At 42.6% G+C, this 21,863-nt stretch overlaps 2 protein-coding genes across 7 annotated transcripts in view; one reads left to right on the top strand and one right to left on the bottom strand.

The window, feature by feature from the left end:
• LOC107223645 (ring canal kelch homolog) overlaps positions 1 to 21,863 on the bottom strand; it is a 65,966-nt gene that overhangs the window by 14,585 nt on the left and 29,518 nt on the right. For 3 of the 4 annotated variants that reach the window (XR_006902484.1, XR_006902483.1, XM_015663398.2), the window contains exons 1-2: positions 1,723 to 2,182; positions 708 to 854 (exon numbers count right to left, since the gene is read on the bottom strand). Coding sequence is in view for 2 of the 4 variants with exons in the window: in XM_015663398.2 (XP_015518884.1) it covers positions 708 to 854; positions 1,723 to 1,775 (200 nt within the window). In the remaining 2 variants the exon portion in view is untranslated. Of the gene's footprint in view, positions 1 to 707; positions 855 to 1,722; positions 2,183 to 11,267; positions 11,471 to 21,863 lie in introns of those variants that run through there. The other variant, XM_046729728.1, reaches the window with a different exon arrangement.
• The window catches only part of LOC107223611 (dual 3',5'-cyclic-AMP and -GMP phosphodiesterase 11), a 92,440-nt gene continuing 73,507 nt past the window's right edge, over positions 2,931 to 21,863 (top strand). The window contains exon 1 of one of the 3 annotated variants that reach the window (XM_015663378.2): positions 2,931 to 3,213. The gene's annotated coding sequence lies outside the window, so the exon portion shown is untranslated. Of the gene's footprint in view, positions 3,430 to 14,402; positions 14,429 to 21,863 lie in introns of those variants that run through there. The other 2 variants (XM_015663387.2, XM_046746866.1) reach the window with 2 other exon arrangements.

The following is a 21,863-nucleotide window of genomic DNA, read 5'->3' as shown; positions in this document are numbered from 1 at the left end:
GCTCAAGATTATTTATATCGATGGTGTAAACGAAAGATGCCACACTCCGCAGAGTATTGAATCAGTGACGTACCAAACGTTCGTAACATAAAAAAGTCTAGACCAAGAAGATCAAAAAAAGCAAGGAGCAGACAAACAAATTGCACTACGCGTTTCATGCGGTGGATGACGAAACTCCTTAAGATTAGCCCGTTTGTTCACCGGAGGCTGTTCCGTTGTAATCTCTTTTTTCTCTTCAATTTATTATCATTCTATTTTTTGTGTGTTCGTTTTTTTCCCCCCGAATATCGCGGCGCCTCTAAAAGTAGAAAGTGTGTAATAGTTTGCTCATTATATGCTAGTGACCACGCTCACATCTTCGCGCAACCGTTGAATCAGGAGCTAAATTGACGGTAATTTGTTACTGAAATCATGATGAATTAGCAAAGGTCACTGTCGGATATGTTGTTATGTCATGGAGGCGTTAAGTTGCGAAGCGAAAAGAATTTAAAAAAAAAAAATTAAAAAAACAAATCGAGAAAATAATAGAAAATCTATATAAGTAAAACGTAACAGGTTGTGTACTAAAATCTTGGGATACAAATTAATGAGACTTTAACTATAAATTTCTGCGAAAAGCAGCTTTTTTTCCTCGGCATATGCCGGATGTGTACGATCTATTAATTTTCTACGCACGGTAGACGCAAGTTATTGAATGTAACACTTACTTTCTCATGGTATTCATCACGTCGAATGCCCGATTAGTGTGATGGTGGTTTCGATAAGGTGGTTTGTCCTTTCCATTTTCCCTTGGAATGTGTTTCTGTGAGCTCTCGTCGAGCGAATTCTGGCTTGCGTAGCGCAGTAGCAAACAGCTGAAAGTAAACAAAGTATATTTAAATGAGAAATGGAAAGTACCAAGAGTACTAGAAATGAAAAATTTCTCTATTGCGAAATTGAAACTTTTTTCTCTGCTCCATGTTCGCTCATCGCTCAATATTTTTTCTATAAAAGTATAGTATACGCTGTACATAGTTGTGCACGAGACGTACAAAGTCCAAGGGTGAAGACCTTATTCCCACTCCGTCTCCCAGCAGCTAGATAACAAAAATAACTTAAACCACAAGGGGAAAAGAGGAGGAGGGGGAGAAGCGGCAGGGGATATTTAGACAAGCAGACATCATCGCCAGACAATGATCCGTACGTTCTCACGTCCCTTTGACCAAAGATTTGACAGATATTCTCGGAGTAAGATAGATCTTCATTGTATTTCACGGGAGCATCCTACTCCGGAATATCGTTAGGAATACAAAAGGCGCCTTGGCTTTAGCTTGAAACGCGCCAGTCACGATTCGCGCAGTTAGGAATAAGATCACAGAATTTCTGGGTTTACCGTTGCACCGTACGAATGACTGTCAATTAGTATTTTCTCAGTATTCGTACACTTTTCGAGTAAGTAAACAGAGGCTACAGGCCTCGTATATCTCATACGATCCGTGTCTGCATGTGTGCGATATGCGTTGGGAACTTCGCGGTAATTTCTATTTAAGGAGTAATTTTCTGCAGCGAATTTTGCTGTTTTTGTAAGGAAAGACCGTTATTAATGTCGTCAGCAAACATGTTCGTGATGTGTTTCACGCCAATTGTGGACACATCGTAAGAACAAGTGAGCTACGGTGAATTTCGAACGTTTGAACATGGTTTCCTACTTTCGACAGAGAGAAATAGAGAAGGAGGTCTCACCTGCCCTTGGTGTCATTTCCATCGCCGCTTCCGCTGTTCGATGACGGCTCCATGTCCACGGTGATTCGTGATAGTGCAGTTTAGTAGTCGCAAATTAATCTATAGAGATTCCATTAAACACAAATACGACGAGAGATGTATGTATGTCGGATATCTCGCACGTTACGTGCCAACACTGTTTTTCGACTAAATCATCGTCTCGGACACGGAATTTCGACTATTGAACACAACACGTATTCGATACACTCTTAGAATCATCATGATATAGTCTAAGCTTTCACTGTCTATCATCGGCCACTTTTTGAAAACGGAAAACACTCTCTTCAACGAAAGTCGAGCCTAAAACCAAGTTTCAGCTACAGCACTACTGGTAAACACCAAAGATGGCGTCCGATGTATTTATAGATATGCGAGGGTACTCGTATCAACAAAGTTGTAACTCCATCTATTGACGTTTTCATCAAGCTTTTGGCTCCCCAAAAGCAATAGTAGATAGAACGGGACCGTCTTACCGACCGTGATTAGTCGATAGTAATTCTTTTCAAAAGAAGGTCAGAAATTGATAACTATTGCGTTAAACCAGTGAAAAAATTTAAAATCTTTATTGATTCACGTGACATCGTTTTTCCATAATAACCGAAGATTATTCTACGTTGATGACGATTTGACAACAACGAAAGAGCCGTACATATCCTACCGACTGATGATACGGTAGTAACCGAACAAGAAAATGTTTAAGAAAGTTCAGTGAAACAATTGACGGCGTCACGATCATACCAGTTTGTTTGAACGGTGTTTTTTTTTCTCCTCCGTTATGCAAATTGCAAAATTAATTGCGCTCACACGAAAGAAAGAGAACCAAGTCCATCGACGTATCACCGCATTCAAAGAGTGCCAATGACGATGAGTTATTAATTAGAAAAAAATAGAAAGGCAAATTAATATCAAGTTCGAATGACAGCGAGGTTCATTGCGTGAAATCGCGGAGACGTCGGGCGGAAAGCAAATCTGATCGAGCGACGCTTGCCTTCAATAAATACCAAATGTACCCGAGCGAAAAAACGCTACGGAGAAGAAGCAACCGCCGCACAAACGTAAGAAGAAAAGAAAAGAAAAGGCGGAGGAGGAGGCAGACTGACGAGGCGGCTGAGGTGTGGTGGAGGCGCCGGGCGGCTGGCGTGAGTATCGCTCGTGGTCCGCGATATCGTGGAGGCTTCGGAAGGTGCCCTCATCGCGCGATTCGATAGTCACCCGGCAGCCAGCCGTGTAAGCGCGTCGCGGTGTTCGGTCGGGACTGGGATACGAGTGTATTGGATGCGAAGAGTATAGGGATCTCGTATAAAAGCTCCCAGGATTAAATTTGGTAAAAAATTAAAACAACGAAAAAGAAGAAGAAGAAGAGGAGGAGGAAGACCCAAAGCCGGGAGACGATCCGCCGACTGCATCTTCGATTCGCGTCGTGGATCTCGAGGGGAGCGAACCGTTCACCAGGTTTGCTTGCTCTTCTTATCATTGGCATTCGAAGGCCGCGTGGCGGGCTTTTTAATCGGCGAGGTTTAAGCTGTTGCGCAGCCACGTATATATGTATACAAAGACACGCGCAAAAAAGTGACAGACATAACGGTGATACTGTGCGACGGAAGTTAAGCTGAAAGCCGGAACGCAGGGAGCATCTCGGCCCTTTCTATCATCTCAACTTTGCTAAGGGTGCGTGGTCCTTGTATGATCTGTAACGTATGTTCTATCAATGTCACGCGAAACGATATCGTGCTAACAATAAGAATCGTCCCTAGCCACGCGTACATACAGGTATACAGTATACAGCGTACACCTGTGTATTATACACATATACCTGTATTACGTGTTTGCAGCGCACTTGACGTCGTGACTTGTACATATATGTTACGTCTGTTCCTCTCGTCGACGTAGTCAGTATTTTATAATTGGTTTTTTGTTCTTTTTCCACTCGCAATAAACTTCGCCTCTCGGGTTACCGCCGCCGCTTCATCACACCAGTCACGACATGTCTTATTCGTTTCGGAATATGTAGACAACTACACCGCGTGTATACTTACCTCCGACTAAGGTCTCACCGCAAAATGTTTAATGAAACAGCAGGTCTGTTGTGACAAGTGCAAGGCTATTATACGGCTTATACTTGCGCGCATTTAACGGTATTTTCCAGCCGATTATCGTCATTAATCAAAAGAATTAAACTCAAAGCTACAATATCGAACGCTTCGACGAGCAGCGATGAAGTTACGCGGATCATCCAAACGTTTATAAGTTTCTGTAAAAAAAAACGAATCTACTCATTCGTGAATGAGGAAAATAATATTCAATCTTCGTATGCGCAAAGCATTGGCAACGAATCGCGCGGACTATGACTCAATTGAAACTTTCATAGTTGACTCGCGTTCCGGATAGATTCTCTTATGCTCAAGCAATGAAACAGGTATGAGAAATGCCAAACTGCGCATTTCGGGTTTACGACTCGACGAAAGGATGAGCCACGACGCCGCGCTGAAGATTCTATCGTGTCGTTTTATTATCGATTACCTACTTGTGTACAATAATATGTCTTACAGGCCTCGTTTTCTTCCGGCTCAATTCACCAGTTTATTAATTTATTTTTTTTAACGATCACTGCCACCATTTTCCGCCGCACAAAACGGCTGTATGAATTCGCGTGCAGGCCGGTTCATTCAGAAATTACGTAAGCAAATTAGGAAACGCGCCACTTTGGTGCACTGAATGAAACGTTATAGCGTGTATGAAATTAACACCGTCATGGCACGCAATATGTGGGACGCCGTGTATACGCGCAGCGCATGGCACCGATCACCGAATTATTCTGACCCGTACGGTTTGCCTTTGGGATTTGCACGTATTTGCAAAATTTTTCACACTGAGTCACTCACAGGTATTTGCGTCGGGTGGGGGACGATTAGGCTGACGAAGAATTCAGCAATTCGCCAACAGCTGCGACAAAGAAGTTGAATCAGTGTGACTTGAAACGTTCAGAGATTGCTAGAGGTACGGAGGCCAACTTACGAAAAGGTGCCCGGTTATGGGTGTGTTTTTCAATTAGCTTCCCGGAACCCCGAGTTAGCGTATACGATATATTAGGAACGGTATAATATCGAGAGTCGAGATATGAAAGGGACTCGGTGCCAATTTTCTCCGATACGGCGCTCCATTCTTTAGTTGTTATTCGCGTAAACGAAATGTTCATAGAATATAGGATCTCGGTTCGTTGACAATTACAGGTCATTACGCGGTTCAAAAGTTTTTTGTCGATTGATTTATAACAAGGCGAAAAATACTAGGTCAACTGAAAAATAAAAATACATCTTATCTAATGGTTTTTACTATCTAGTCTAATTGTGAGTATTTGTTTTACCTGGCGTCACTATTTTTTACTTTGTATTTTAAACAAGTATCATATAGTGGTATCATTGTAGAATCGATTCGCATCAAATTTACTATTACAAGTACAAATGGGCTTCAATTACTTGCCGAACCTATATAGACGAATTCTCAACCAATCAACCTCTGTTATATAACAAATTTTCCGATTTTGGTGAACACAGCACCCGAAATATCCAAGCTTTTGTCACTGCATGGCTTGAACTCTTTTACAATTATGTATTTTCATGCTTAGAAAGATTTACATTTATAATCATCTTGTAAAAGCACACGAAAAAAATAAAAAAATGAATAAACAATTGACATCAACGAATAAGAAGATAATTATTATATCGTCAGAATTATTTACCTATTATTGGTTCATCATATTATAATTATCCAACTGTTAATATTGTTGGGACTTCGTATACGATAATTGTTACTAAAAACTTTTTTTTTCCCTCATAATTGTCGGCGATATATGGGGCACATATATATAAATGCGAAGCTTATATTAAAATAAAAAATTCAAAACATGTAACACGAACGTGGTTTTCTCATCGTCAAATCCTCAAGGATTGTTATAAATAATTTACATTACTCACTACAATAACATGGCGTGTCATTGTTTTCGATCCCAGTATAAGGGCGGAGAACCGCGGCTTCCATGCCCTTATCTGTTTTCGTTGCACTGTCAGTCGCATTTTATTTTGAATAACAAACGCCGGAAATCGTGGTTTATTAAACCGGAAGTAACGTTTGTGGTATCCCAGACATTACGCCGTCACATCATAAACAACGTATATGATATTCCTGAGTGTCCAGCGCGCTGCCTGCCGGTTCGCGATTATCCCAAATTGGGTAATTTTCGGTGGCAAAGGACGAGTGTAACGGATTCCGTAACTTTCCGCCTTCACAGCTGGTAGTATGTAGTTTTGAAATTGAATTGAAGGGGCAAGGTTGAAAGTTGAAATTTGAAAGTTCCCAAAGCGCTGAATTCCGATTTTTTTGGTGGCAAAACTTGAAGTAAAGATATCAAACTTTGGCGAAACATCAGAGTTACGAATGGTTCGAAAGTATAGAGTTGCGAAAGGGAAAATTTCCGAAAGACCAAGATGCCGAAAGGGTATAACTCCGACAAGTGAAAGTTCCGCAAGTGCGAAAATGAGAAAATTTAAAAATTAGAAACATCGAAATTCCGAGTGGTCTAAAATTTTCACTTCTGTAAATTTCTGACTTGGTGAAATTTCACCACTTTGATCTTTCTTTGCTGTATCTCATAATTTACTCTATCGAAAGTTTATTTTTCGAAATGTTGCTCTATCGTATCTCGAATTTTCGTAATCTTGTATTTCGGAACTTTGAACCGTCGGGTTCCCAACCATTCGAACCTTGGTAGTTTCGTCAAAGTTTGATCTCTTCACTCCAAGTTTCGCCACCAAATAATTCAGAATTAGACGCTTTTGGAACTTTTGAAATTCCGAAGTCCAACCCCGCCCCGAAGTGAAAATAAAGTTTGAAATCTGCTAATTCACGCCATTTCAAACCGGCGTTGATCGTTGGTCTTTCATACGTCATAACTTTTCCAAACTCTTCCACTCAATTTGAGGACTCAATAAAAGCGCTTCTACCATCATATAACGCGAAGTAACATACCATGCTATTTTTCGTCGGCAATTTTTTTCGACGACATCGCTTCGCCTGTAGCGCGTTAATCAGAGAGTGTCATATCGTTTAATTCCCACATTTCAACTGCAGACTAATTAAGTCTAACCGTTCAATCAGCGCGCGGTCGTCGTTAGGAACAGTTACTTACGCTGGTGAGGTGCGATCGATTCGCATGAAAACTTGGACGAATTGCATCCGCGATCGCCGTCTCCCGCAGCTGTCAATAAATACGGATATTGAGCTCGAACTTAAGGCCCTTTCGTATAAATTGCATTACCACGACGGGGCGCTTTGCCTCTGATCGCATGGAAATCCCTTCGAATTGGTTTAATCACGGGCCGGAAAGGGTCCCGTGAGATCAGAAGGGAGGGAAATTAAGACAGAGCGCGAATTGTAGACGCAAGCGGAAACGCAACATGTACATCCATCGTGGAAATGTGGAGGATGTACATAAGTGGCCTCTTACGTGCAGCCGAGAACAGACAAGGACTGTGACATTTGCCGTACAGCAATTAAATTAATAACAATATACAAAGCCCGCGACCTTCGAGGTATGCACGCGTCTTGACAACTCGTTTCGAATTCGGTTGCGAGGCTTTCGATTCCTTCCCCCCGCGGCGGTGTGACGTGGGTACATATTCGGGAACGAATCCGGTCGCCCACGTGTCTGGAAATTCGATTTGGATACGGCGCACCTAACTGCATAGGGAAAATTACGCGTACGTATCTACACGTACGTGTAGATACACGTATTATGGACGCGTGGGAGCGTGAGAATTAGATGTCCGGGCTAACTAACCACGGACAGCGGTGATCCCAAGGCTTACTCATTTGGCACAGCTGATAACCAAATGACCGGAGCAATTGACGTCAGCCTGCTCAAAACTGCGTCCAACTTATCGTCGGCTTATGGCCACGATTACCTGGCACCGCAACACGTCACGCAGGAGTCACGGACACGCTCATCGTACGTATGCGACTTGTACAATGTGAACCGGTGACATACAGGGATCACAGCCAGGAAGTCGAATATACGCTCACGCGTCATGCCCATCTGATTACCGATTACAACTCTTGGTTATGCACATTCCAGCTGCTGTGCCCGCGTATCGGAGGGGAAAAAATAACCCGCAGGCCCTTAATTGGATCGTCGGTATTCGCAATGGCGATTAATTAATTCGGAGGGCTGAAATCTCTGATGTTTTCATTCGAAACAACTATTGATCGGGGACCTGCAGGTTTCGGTCTCCGAGGACTTCCAGCACTTCGAGTCCTGAGCTGCTCGACTGCTGAATAACCGGTGATCGTTGCGTAATCACACGTAGACACGCTGCGGATATTCCGTAGAGCAAACATAACCGTCGCCGATATTTGTCCAACGTGTCCGTGAGCGCGACATTGTTCCGAATTAATCGAGAAGAGATGTATAACGTATAATTCGAGTCGTTGTTATTACTGTTCGTATTTCGATTTTATCCAAACGCTGTATTATTCCGTCAAGTCACGAGTACGCATCAAGCCGATTGCTTTCACTGGTAAAATGGGACGTCAATTGTTGTTCGTCACGATTGGACGTAATTTTCCACGGATTAAGAGGATCCTCTGTCTCTCCGGCAGAGTGGCTGTGGTGAAAATTGAAGAGTCTTTCAGGTTACCTGGTCGACTTTTATTAATTTCGTGTCGATACCCAACTCGGTTCGCATTTTTCGAAGACGGGAGTAAAAGGTATAAATGATATTGAATATCGATCGTGAATAGGATTCGGAGTTCGTTCGGTTGTTTCGCAATAAGTCTCTGAGCACGATTTGGATACGATCTAGAAATAACCGAAACGAGTGTGACCCCGATAATCGCAAGGATTGCGGCTTCGGTGTGGATTAGAAACCTTCCGACAAATCAAACGATATCTCTCTCACGAGTCATGAAATTTGAAACATTGAAATTTGACTCTTTATACGTGAGATGTTCACACAGCTCCGAATGTGCCGTGTCGTTTGCTCAAGTCCGTAATTCAAATTTATTAAGATGACGTTGACGACCGTCAAATATTCCGTTAATTCGTTGTCGATCGATTTAGCGACTTTGGAGATACTGACCTGAAAACAACTCCCACGGATGACGAAGTTTTTTTTATCGATTCCCATTCTGTTCGCCCCGCTCAATATGGAAGCCAAGTTTCTTGATCAATGGATTCAAAGCGTTAATGCCGTTGATCTACACGCTGTAATTAATATAGTCACATTTTTAAGGTACAAGTGCCTAACTATATAGAAGCACATAGAAACACTCCGTAACCGTTACAACAGTATTATATATCATATACTGGTATGCTTAATGGCCTATTAATTTAATTCGTTAACAAATGTGAACAAACAAGAAGGAGAAATACTCGCGTCATGTGTATTAGTTAAGAAGCTTACGCCTACATCCAAGTAACGCAATAACTTGTGAATCATGCTCTAAATAGGACGGATAAATATAAAGCAATAGACACATCAACCTTCATCCGGAAAACATCTAATTAACTAATGACCTACGGAGCTTCTTTCAGATTGAATCCGTCGATATTACGTACAGTCTTGAAAAAAGTTACCAAAAAGGAAAGTTTTTACGGGCTTGGTGTTTGAAAGCGGGGGCGTGGCTAAAGGTTGTTAAAGTCTTTACTTTGAGAGACGCAGGCTAGCTGGCTATTCGAAAATCCATACCAAACGTGACTGTACAATGACCGGACTAATCATTTTGTTAGTGTTGAAGATCTAAACTTTGTACAATCATATTCAAGTACGTTGGAGTATGCCGACTCGTGCGTATAACGTACGATGTATATACGTTTTTCAGCTCATATTTTTCTATGCTTCTGGTTTCGATGTGCACATGTAGGATGTGTAATGAGCCCCTGGTTGCGAGCCTACCGAGCACATAAATATTGTACTACGACGATCGGTTAACGAATATTATACATATTATATGTATGAGTGATTGCGTAGATACGACCCTCGCATCTCGCGGAGCAGGTTATCCCGATACTGACCGCCGAACATATTACGCACTTGTACCTCCTGCGGCTGACTACGAAAACATGCAAATAAGGTCTGGAATTGTGCCATGTATAGGGTAGGCTTGCGGCCACGCTCCGCGATAGAACAGATAAATCGATTTTGAAAGTAAAATTGCCAACATTTTATCACCCGCTCCCGCGGCTTTTGCTCTGATTTTTCATTATAGCCACCGCAAAAACCAGACCGTAAAAAGCAGAGTTTTCGATCGTAAAATTCTTTCTTCAAACTGCTAACATTCATTCGTAATAATATGAATTTTGATCCGTTGATTCATTGAGATGAGGTATATCGCTGATTAGAAAATATGGCATTAAAACCAACCGTCGTACAGTTATGCCAATATAAAGAAATGCGATATTCAGCATAGACTGTGTACAGCACATTAAACTTTGTTTTACAAAGTTATCGCGTACCTGAAGTCGTGTCCACGTGCAGCCTAGAGTCAATTAGACGCGTAAAGTCAGTGTACAGATTCACTCATACGTTACACCAAACTCCAATTCTCACGTCACTCGTAATCCGAAATCTTGCCAATCCCATGAACCGGCAACTTAAGAAAATAGGTCCCGCGGTACCTTAAGCCAAGAATACGAACTGTTTCGAAACAATAAAATCGGCAATTGCCTCCTCCGCGTTGGCCAGGTTAAACTCATACCGAATAGACGTCTTTCCCACTTCTGCCCTTGGCACGTGCCGGTTGGTTAATGGCAATTTATTTATCCTCGAAGGGTAAGCCTTAAGCCAGTCGTCCGAGGTAACTGTTATCGCTTGCACTCTTTCTCCGGAGGCCAATTGAAATAGACAAAATGAAACTCTGTATTAACTGGAATGTGAAACGATTATTGCCGGATAAATAAAAAAAGAAACACCGTCGATCGCTCGTTGCGTGCAAGCAGGATTCAAGTCTCCTTGATCGATGCCTAATTCATATGCAAGGTATCCTACGTCATGGTGTACGAGTGCATGATGCGTCGACTGCGTCGGAATTTTTTTAACTTTTCTTTTCCTCTTACATATCCTTCGAAAACTTAGTTTTTAGTCTCAAACGAAGCCTTGTGACACCGGAACTCGGTAGTAAAATTATAAAAGGAGACTCATTCGGTTTGAATTTTTAAAACACCCCTACCGAAATATAACGAAAATTATACAAGTTGGGAAGCTGTATTTGGTTTCATTTTGTAGATGATCAAATTTTCTATACAAAAGGTAGAGACACTGTTTGCATCGGCTTAGAACCCGGGTGAGATAAAAATTTACAAGGTAGTAAGTATTTTCATTCGTTTGTTCAATGCACTCAACTTTAAACGTTCGTTTCGAATACAAAATGAACACTTAGGTGTATAATTATCCCGACCGATTTTACAGAAAATTTTACTATCTACAAAGTGATCAAAGTCGTGACGAACTTACTGTGAATTGCTCGATAACTTTTGATACAGGTCGAGGACGTTCGACGAATAGTTGTCACAGTTTCAACTGACTGTTGATCAACGACTCAAAAGATGAAGCAGAATGTCCGAAAATGTTGAGGTATTTTATCAGCTGTTGATTTCATGATATTCCGGTTGAGTTCTCTGAGCTCTTTCACGGGAGCCAATCAGCGATGAAAGCTTCTACAATGAGAAATATTTCATTTGTTACAGCAACTAGAAAAATTCAGTAAAACAGGTATCGTTAAAACAACTGTTTGAATATTGTTGGAATTACGAAAGACGAGGTACGCGTAACCATTTTGCACTATTGTCGATCCTTTTTTGGTAATTGCAACGCAAAATCAGTTTGTTCGATTTACTGTACTTTTTTAATCAAACAAGGCTTTAACATCGATTTATTGTTGCACAAGCATTAAATTTTTGCAACAGTCACAAGAAAATATAGTAACGGTGATCGTAATGAGAAAGAATAGTAACGGATACCAGACTTTCCGGTAACAGCTAGAAAACTAATTTTCATTTTCTACCTAAAACTACATTTTTCGATTGTGGTAAAAAATGAAAATAGTCAAGGACTGAGCGGTAACCGGAACTAAAAATTTCTCTCGCTGTACTGCGAATATTTTTTATCGTATCTTTCAAAAACCGACATGTTGTAAGACTAAAAATTTTCACCGATCCGCATGTAAAAATGTTTGAGCTCAGGGCTATTAGCATGATTTGAAAAGTTTCGTTTAACGATGCGTGCATTATTGTAAGTGACGGAGAGCAAACGCCCGGGGTCCGACGTCACCTATCTCAGCAGTGAAACACACGCCTCTTTACGTAAGTCGTGGCGTCGCAAACGAGAGGGACTCTGCTCCGCTAGTGAAATTTACATTAAACCGTAGCTTCGTCAAGAAGTGTAGTCGTACATACGCCTCGGGCACTAAAAACCGTTCACGCAGGGACTGTGACAACGTTGATCTCGAACGCCTCTTTCTCCACGACATTCACTGGGTGCATATCGTGTACGCGTACAATGTATACATTCCGCCATGTATGTTGACGCCCGAAAAACGGCTGTGTCAACACGCACAGAACTGATAACTAGCGGTCAACTCGGAGATATCGCGTATCTCTGAGCGCACGCCTACAGCGGCTTGAAGAAGCGTTAGTTCGTTATCTGCACGAGGATAGATAACTCCGATTGCACGTCAGCCCCTGGCCTGGTAAGGGAATCCACTTTGACGAGTATTTCCGCACAGCTCGGGGTTCGATCGCAATCAGCGTCATCTCCAACGGTTCTTGCGCCGCGGTGCAACCTGCTCATCACGGTCGCGTCTTCTCGCTATACGTACACGTAGAGGATTGGACTATAACTGCGACCTGATTATATTTCACGAGTTATCGAAGGCCGAGTTTTTCCACCTTGGTGATACCGTTGACGTACCGAAGAGCGAGCGCAGAGAGAAGATAGAGATTGTAGACGGGCATGGACGGATGAGAATTAGCACCGACGGTAGGTGTAGTTGGGTGTGAAACTCTTACAGGATCTTGATGACAGAATAGAAACGTGTTTCTTGCAATTCAGCACTCAAGAAGGAGAAAAATAGGAAATCGTGTAACGACGAGGCAAACTCGGTGTTCGCGGGCCGAGCGTAATTTTTCAATATGAGTCCTATGTGAGCACGCGTACCAGCCAAAAATGAATATTGCAAATACACGCGGCGAAAAAACCGTTGCTTCTTTGTTGCACACGATTCTTTATACAACAATATCATGCTACACGCTTGTTCACGAAGCAGGGAATTGAGGTTAGCGCCGCGTAATGTCCGATTTGTTCCCGACAGCAGTACGGAAAAGACGACTTTTAACTGCTAGAACTGAAAAGTGGTATTTTGTGTACTCCGCGCACGCGCATTCGTAGACTCCACTCGACCGTCGTAGAAAACGGGTACTCGTGTACGGAAAACACGTATGACAAAACGCGTTAAACACGCTCGCGTTATTATAAAAACCATTTCAGTCACGACAAAATATCTCTTTATTTCCGTTGACATAATGAGAGCATACGCCTATAGGTATAATGGATATCTTGCAGTAGGTATAAATTAACGCGTCGTAGTGATGCAGCTTTTATGTAGTATTCGGTGAAATGTATGACATGCCATCTATCTACCGAGCTACAGATTGTTATCTGAATGCCGTTTCTAGGTCGTCGGCGATAAGTAATGATGAGGTTATAAAACGCGCAGACTTCTTGAAGATCTTATACTAATGTGTCAACGGGGGCATAGAGCAACTGCGCCGTCTCTTTTACATCCTGCTGTTTTTCTTTTTTTTTTTTTTTTATTTTTTTTTCTTCTACTCCGCTTTACACACTCGTTTTTTTCCGTCTCTCATGTCTTTTTTGTTCTTTGTTTTCTCTCCTTGTATCTATACCGCAAAAAGTCGACGTGCGCGAGATATTCACGCTACATAGGACGTTGAAAGAGGAAAATAACATCTGTGCGGATATTATAACTACAGCAGACACCGCGTACATACGGCCTCGTGCAAATATTATTTTACTGCGATGACAAAACTTTAATTATATATCGTACAATGTACATCATACGATATGACGTGTTTGTAGGTATACGCAATACTCATTTATCGGTATACTAAAACGTGAAACGCTTCTTTTTGTTTCAGGTAAGGGAGACGTGCCGTACTATAGACTGTTTCGCATCTCGGTGGCGTTGGCGAAAAATAAAAAAATAAGTAAAAAATCAGAGAAAAAAAAAAAAAAAACGCTCGGCAAAAGGCACGACGTAAAATCTTCGTAATTATCGTCGTGAAGATCCTGCGTGAAAAAAACGTCGTTAAACGTGTGCTCGAAGTGAAGTCAATCGGCATGAGATTGAGCCCCTGCAATCTACAGGTGTATAAAAAAAGCTGAAAGTACGAAACACCCGAGTAATGGCATCCTGAATATACAGATACGTATAGTACATTCGTACGTGTATAAACAGCGAAGCGGAAGCTTTGAAGCCGTCGAATTGAAAAGCTACCCATCCAATCTTTGGCACGCCCTTTGCAGAAAATAAATTACACTTGGTCCGGGTAAAATATTACAGTCGTGGGCATCGACCCACGCGACGAATAAATGCCAAGGTATGTATATGTTGTCACGCTGGAAGTTGCATACTGTGACGAATACCAAGGAGGAGGATCAGGAGGAGGAGGAGGAGGCTTCGCTTATCGAATTTCTCGCGTGTTGTGATTTTTTGATAACCAAACCCTGCGCGCGATACGATCGAACTGCGCATCGCTGATGTTAGGAAAGTATCCGAGGAGTACCGCACCGAATTTCTTCATTTTTTTATGTGATAATATATCGTAGTGTATGAAAAACATTGAACATAACATGTATTTTCTCACGTGGTAATTCGGCCGTTCGAGAGGTAAAAATCGGACCGAAAGTTTGACCCCAAGAATCGATTTTTTTTTTAAGATTTCTCGACGATGAGGTGAATTTTTTTTTAATCAAACCGATGGAATATTATTCACCATAAGCCCTCAGGGTTTGCATCCCTTAATTTTTGGGGGTAAACCTTAGGACTGATTTTACAATTTGAAGGGTCGAATCAGCACGTAATAAAATACGCGTGTCACGTTTTTTCACGCACTGTACAACGTATCGAAGAATAAGAGGAATTAGGCACACGCAAACTTAATTACGATATGAATTAGACGTGGATTATACTTGCCCTGTGTGTCCATTTTTTTCCCGGGTAATTTCCGATACCAGCATAGTGGACCACCTGTAGGGAACGAGCCCTCATCGCCGCCTAATTCTGTTACACGGGAATTCAGGCGTGTGTCGAACTGTGGCTCGGGTCATTGATCCAGCCCTAAAATCCGCCCGACTGCGCCACCTCCTTGTTGTCACCGCTTCTCCCTCTTCGAAGTCTTCCACCCCCGTACGGACGGGGCAAATACCTTTTATTCCGAAGTGAGATAAACTTCCTTGGAAAACGACAGGCTCCTTCTGTCGTAAAATTTGCTAACGACGGCTGCCATTCGCCCGATTTTCGTAATGGAATTATAAAGAGATGCGAGATACACCCTCCAGGGTTCAACAACATTTGTTCCAGAATATGAAAACATTTCCTATCTATCGGCGGCTAAAAGTTTCTTACTCGGAAACTCGCTTCCATTATTCTCCTTAAAAATTCGGAACGCGTGATTTCCACATCCTCGACCCCATTTCGTCCGTTCTCCGAATCTTGTTATATATATTCTTTCTCACTGATTTTTCATACCAAAACTATCTTTTATTATACCGAGTTTATCTTGAACTGGTATTCTTGAACTCCATCGTTTATTTCATGAGTTTGGTAGAGATTCCAACTTTTTCCTTCTCCACCTTTGCGTTCCGCCCTTTTTCCAATCAGCTTCAAGCTTTGTCTCCGTTCTCTGCAATCAGCTCCAGGGACCAGCCCAAGGCGCTCATTTTTCTAAGACAATTTAACGGGGTCTCGACCAGGCTCCGGCTCCTACAACTATCCGCAGTTTGGATTAGATTTCCATTCGAACAAAGAGTGTAACAACGATGGCGGTAAGAAAACACGAATTTATTCTGTTAGTATCTGAATTTCTCCAGAGCTGTACAAGCGAAAGGAAAGAAAAGTCTCGGACGAAATTCGCACTTGTTCCAAGAGGACCCAACGAACAAAGGGCAGGCTGACAGGGATGATGGTTCGACTCTGGTAAAAGTAGGGCAGAACGCTTCGCGTTCTTATCGAACGTAAAATCAAGCACACCGAGGGTACGTCCGCAGGCTCTAAATCTAACTCAACGAATGTAACAGCGAGCCTAGACCTAGCCGATTCGTGTCGGATTATAGCCGAGGTTAACATTTCCGCCGAGTGAACAAAGCAGTGTAATTGCAACGAAAAGAGCAGCGATGCGACTGTAATGTTCTATTTTCCTCTTTCTTCTCTCTTCCGCAACGTTGGCACCGACGTTGGCTCCCGTGACCTCGTTGTTATCGAAGACTGAAGTGTTCGCCTAGGCCCTTGGATATCGAAGCCGTCAAATAAATAGCTAAGCTTATGCGCGGGAAGCAAACAAGCCTGGCAATAACCATTACAGTTCTTATAGACCGGCGTGGCCGAGACGGGTGGTACAAGACTTAGCAGAATGTCGTAAGTTGAACTAAGAAACACGCCGAGTTATCCGCGTACCAGTATTACGGATATTATAACCATCGACTCGTCCAGCCGCGCGAATTAGTCGTCAGAAAATGTGTGACGCGTTTATGAATTATCACCCGGAGATTGGTATATTCTATCAACTGTCGGCGTCCGATCGATAAGCATACCGTATCCACATACTACATTGTACGGATCAGTGCTCGAGAGTGAACGTCACACAGTGTATTGACTGACCATCGTCCCGTCTTATAACGAAAGCTGGTAACGTGCCCGTAACGTAAACCACTCGAGGGTCAATATATCGTCGTGCCCAAAGTTCATCAAACTTTCCCAAAATGATATCGGGTCCGTGTAGTACACGTTATATTTTACATATAGTATATAATATACGAGATGTTCGAAATTAATGACAAGTGTCGATAAGCATCCAGTAACAGGGTGATTGCGAAGTCATTTCACTTGGGAAGTGAACTTGACAGTTGACCATCCCAGCTTCTCGACAAGTGCTATATTGCGATCTTCCTGACCCGGGAGTTTTCGGTGAAGGGTCTTGACGCAAACGATATATCGCGTCAAGACGCAGGGAACCAAAGTAACATCATACGTGCTGTAAGTGCGTAAGATGTAACTTCTATTGCTTATCTGCCGGCGAGATATCGTTCGCGACGGAACCCTTCACCGAAGACTCCTGGTTTGCATACCTGTACGGTTGCAGGATGCGAAAATGGGTTTTATGATATGAATACGATAGTCGTTAATTGTCGTTACCACTCTTGTTACAATCAAACGCAGCAAGGAAAACCGAAATCTGTTTATTGTATTACGAATCGATAGAACCGGACTGTAATAGGAGATCCCGTGCACTGCAACGTTTGGTCGAAACACCATATGGATGTACATAATACGAGAATCAGATCTACTTCACCGTGCAGCAGCTGCAGCGTGTAGATACGCGAGAATTCAATTGTCGCTTATCAGTGAATAATATACTTTTGATTGGTTCTGCTAGCGATATCCCGAAGCGCAATGCAAAGGCACGTGCAGACATGCGTGTATGTGTGTGACATGTGGGAGAATTGTATAATCGCGTGTTACTATTCAATGCAAATTTAAGCTGATGGTCGGATAAACGAAATCGAAGGGCAAAAAGGAAAAAGGATGAGAAATAAAAAAAAAAAAGAAACACGACTTGAGATATTGTGATTGTTATTTTTTACTCGGGGAAAAAAAATCGTTCAGCTCCGATCGATCAGCTCATCGACGTCACATCATATCGATTAACTGCGATGTGGTGACGGTCATTGCGAAAATACGACACGTCGGTGTCGCCCCGATTACTTGTTACGCGATTCGAACACCGTATAAAGTACGCATTGATCATGTTAAGTGCGTCACCGTTAGTATCTGGAGAACTATAATGAAGGATACACGAAGAAGTCTCGCTGATGAAGAAATGTCACGCAGCTCAAAGACTTAGCCAGAAGAATCAGAGCAACGAAGACGAATCCCATCAGTAAAATTCATTGTAAATATTTTTAGACACCTGTAATAAAGACGATTTATTAAGCAAGTTGAGCGATAGTTTTGTTTTAGTTGTTACTGTAGAATCGGCAATGTGCATACCATTACAGTTACAGTTGTTAAAAGAAATGGACATATATCGCTGAACTTGTGCGATAATTCAGATTTATCGTATCTACGCAACAGTGGTTCACGTAAATTTCTCTCCGTGATACATTCGTGGGTGAGTAATTCGCATGGCATTCACCACATTCATTGCCTAACAAAGATGTACCTGTTTCGGAACTCATCAAGGTTACAGGTGTGCGTGGATTGATATTCTCTTAAACAAATCGCAAAAAAGTCTCTTTACTGTAAGAGCATTAATCTCCAAAAATCGAGAGATTACAACTTTCGTTTTGCGCGATATTTCAGTATGAGTTTGCATGTGGCGTCAGTCATTCTGAACGATATTGTCATATGTACCTTCGATAAATATGAATCGGTGGATACACACTGATATCAGTGAACAGTCACTCTTCGGACCGTTCAAAGACAGAGTATCCTTTCGTTGGAAACTTTCAAGGAAACTTTGAGGAACATTTATCCTCAGGATTCCGAACTGGCGATGGTGACAGGATGCGCACCGTGGTTTGTTAGCCCTATAGAGACTCCGTTGTCACTTCCGGAGCGGCATAAAGGACTTTTATGGAGTCGTTTAGCCATCGGGAAGACATCGGAATCGCGGAACGAGTATGAAGGAGTAGATCGTCAGGAGCCGTCGACCAGTAAGAGCTGGATTGTTCGATTTTCCACTTCTTTTCACGACCCTGACGTCAGCTATCCCGCCTACAGAAAAATAATGAAGGTCTATACTGAAATTCGGAATGTAAACGAAACGAGATACGCTGCAACCCACGTGCATTAAATATAACGATAATTGTTAGGGGATGAAATGTCACGAGTCACCCGAACGACTGTTTTACCAGATACGTAACGTAATTGCTCCGAGGAAATGATACCCAATCATGAAATGCGCGGAACCCCGAGATGGCATTTTTCCCTCCGAAGGGAGTCGTATAAACGTATTATATACGTGACATTATACGTATAGATGCGGCCGAGATTATAACAGCAGCGTTATAACAGCTTAAAAGATGACTGAGAAAGGTGAAACACTTGCGGATGATGGGGAATGGAGTTTATTTTGCCATTCGTGAATTCCACAGCTGGCGCTTATAAAACTTCTGCGACGGCTGTTTCACCGCCGGTAAATGTTTAATAAAGTAAAAATATTTCACGTCACGTTGACAACGCCGGTTTTGTCACCCCGCGGTCTTTCTCCGGTACAGTCAGACGTCTTATGGTACGCTATGATCGTCTGCCTCGCCCGTATCTGAGTCATCGAGTAAGTTTTGACTATTCCATTGCAGCAAGTGGTTAAGATGCCCGACTGGCTGCAGGCATAAAGCAAAATATACGCATACCCAGCTACCTACCTACCCGAGTAGAACCAACCGCTGCGGCGGTGATTAAGCGCGGCAAGTTAGGAAAGGTTTGAGGTACAGGCACCAGCCGAGGAGGAATGGCAAGTAAATGATCGGCCAAGAGTCGTAAGCCTTTGCCGCTGCCTGCCGTGGCTAATGATTTCCTTTTCTTGCAGAACGCATACGCCTGCGGTTTATACGCAACTGCGGTGCATTAGCCGAAGATCTTCGGAAGCCAAAGTAACGGGCTGCAGCTTTCACTCGGGTCTAGAGTCCAGCGATTAACGTCCGATGATGGCTCCTGCGGTACTACACGGTACACGCGTTAGTTTGCACCTATTCATCCCGCGTATACCTTGTAAGCCTATTCGATCGCGCAGGCTTACAGCTCGGATAGCCGAGGACGGCGTCGAGAAATCCTCGTCCGTATATTATCCGGACAGATGGTCGATAGTGCGCGTTGCACAAATACCTTCCACCTTCAATACCTGTACGCTGGATATGCAGAAGCTTTACGGTGTTGCACCTCTGCCGTACGACCATGACGTATGAACCGTGGGTCATGCGCAGGCGGCGGTGGCGGTGCGTCTGTGCTTTTCACCGTTATAATTCTCGCTCGATTTTACCCTGACACCACCGCCAATTACCGAGGTATCTCACCTTGCGAGACGCGTCTCCAAGGCCTGCGTCATCCTCGTCGCGACTCGTGTACGAGGACGAAGGACGAGGATTTTAATGTGTGGGTAAACCCCCGGGTCATCGGGTTGATTGTTTTTATGGTAATTGTTCCACGCGCCGTTGATCCCCGAGAGGTGCGACGTGTGTTACACGCGCTTGAATGTAAACGCGGTTGGTCGCTTGCAAATCGGGTCGGCAACTTTCGACTAAGTCTCACACCCCGCGAGGCACGTGTGTCATGCGTTCTAATCAGAATACTTAACGTGGCGTTTGTCACGATCTCCAGTTATTTTCATACTGTAGATGAAAATAGACAGTCGTCCCGACGAACGTGAATACGCGTTAGGTGAATATTTTTCCTACTAAGAATTTTTACACACATTGGAGCATTTCGTATTATTTAGTAAAAAATTGTAAATATGCATAGTTTTTCGTAAAGAACTATTAATCGTCGTTAAAAATTGTAATGTCTTGTAAATTATTTACTAAAAATCTACAAGTTTTTATAATACAAATTTTTTGCATAAAATTTTTAGAAATGTCCCAAATTCCCTAAAAATCTCTAGAAAATCATAGAAATCATTTTCACCAGGAATGTGACCGTGTTAAATAAATCCGCCAATCGGTCCGCCGGATTTCCACTGTTTCTGCGCTTCTCACGTACGGTTTGCCAATAAAGTGGCGCCTTATTCCTGTAGGGAAAGTCGAAACGTGTCTGTAACGTGTGTTCGCCGCTTTCAACAGTGTATTGCATGGCCGTTGTATCGATACCAAATATATTGTATAGGTAGTCCAGTCAGACGTTAAACCCGGGAGGGAAACGCGGTTCTCAGACCTTGGCATTGTGCAGAGGACGAACGACTTGAAGGTTTCCAGAGCGCTGCCTTTTTCGCATTCGTATATTATTCTTACCATTCATGCAGTGTGGGTCTACATGACCGGATGCTTCGTCTGTTGATTTTGTTGATTTCCTTCTGTTGTTCTAAGCCGCACTAATAAAACCACTGCCGAGCTCGCGGCGTGTTGGAAAAACACGGAGGAACTCGATCCCCGTCGATCAACAAACTTGTTACATTATTTTAATGACCATTCACGTCAACAAGACTTTGAGCCTTCGGAGTCACGTACGTACACTATACGAATGTTAGCGCAATGTGTAAGCATCTGCTTCGCTAAAATTAGGACAGCTTTGAGTCTAGTTGCACCCAGAGTAAGTAAATCTCGCGTAGCAGGCTTCGTAAAGTCACAAACGAAAATACACTTACGATTTGTCGAAATAATGAAGTTGGTTTTCTGTTCCAAAATCAAAAATCCCAAGCAGAAATACAACTGTGCGTATAAGCGGGGAATTGATTTAATCGTATCCTTAATTGGCCGAAGTTACCGCGAACTGTCAAGATAAATTGTTTTGTCAAGAGTGAGATAAGATTTACGAAGCTTTCACGTATGCAGAATCACAACTGCACACATCATTTAATGGTCGTTATTGTGAATGATGTGTATATACTTTCCATAAACGTTCCGACGCCGAGATAAATTCTTTCGTGAAACTGTTATTCGTGACAAGGCGATCGGGGGGAGTTGACTAACAGTCTTCATTTTGCGACTAATTGTAAGTGACTAAACGGTGTTGGAATAAAAATATAGCATCAACTGCCGGTCTCAACAATTTCTGCTACTTGTCTCGAATGAAGTTTGAGGATTCGGGATATTGTATCGCAAAAT

Source organism: Neodiprion lecontei, chromosome 1 (assembly GCF_021901455.1).
Source record: "Neodiprion lecontei isolate iyNeoLeco1 chromosome 1, iyNeoLeco1.1, whole genome shotgun sequence".
In the NCBI taxonomy this organism is placed as follows: Eukaryota; Metazoa; Arthropoda; class Insecta; order Hymenoptera; family Diprionidae; genus Neodiprion; species Neodiprion lecontei.
Note: the sequence above shows the minus strand (reverse complement) of the source record. Positions and strands in the feature narration are given on the sequence as shown.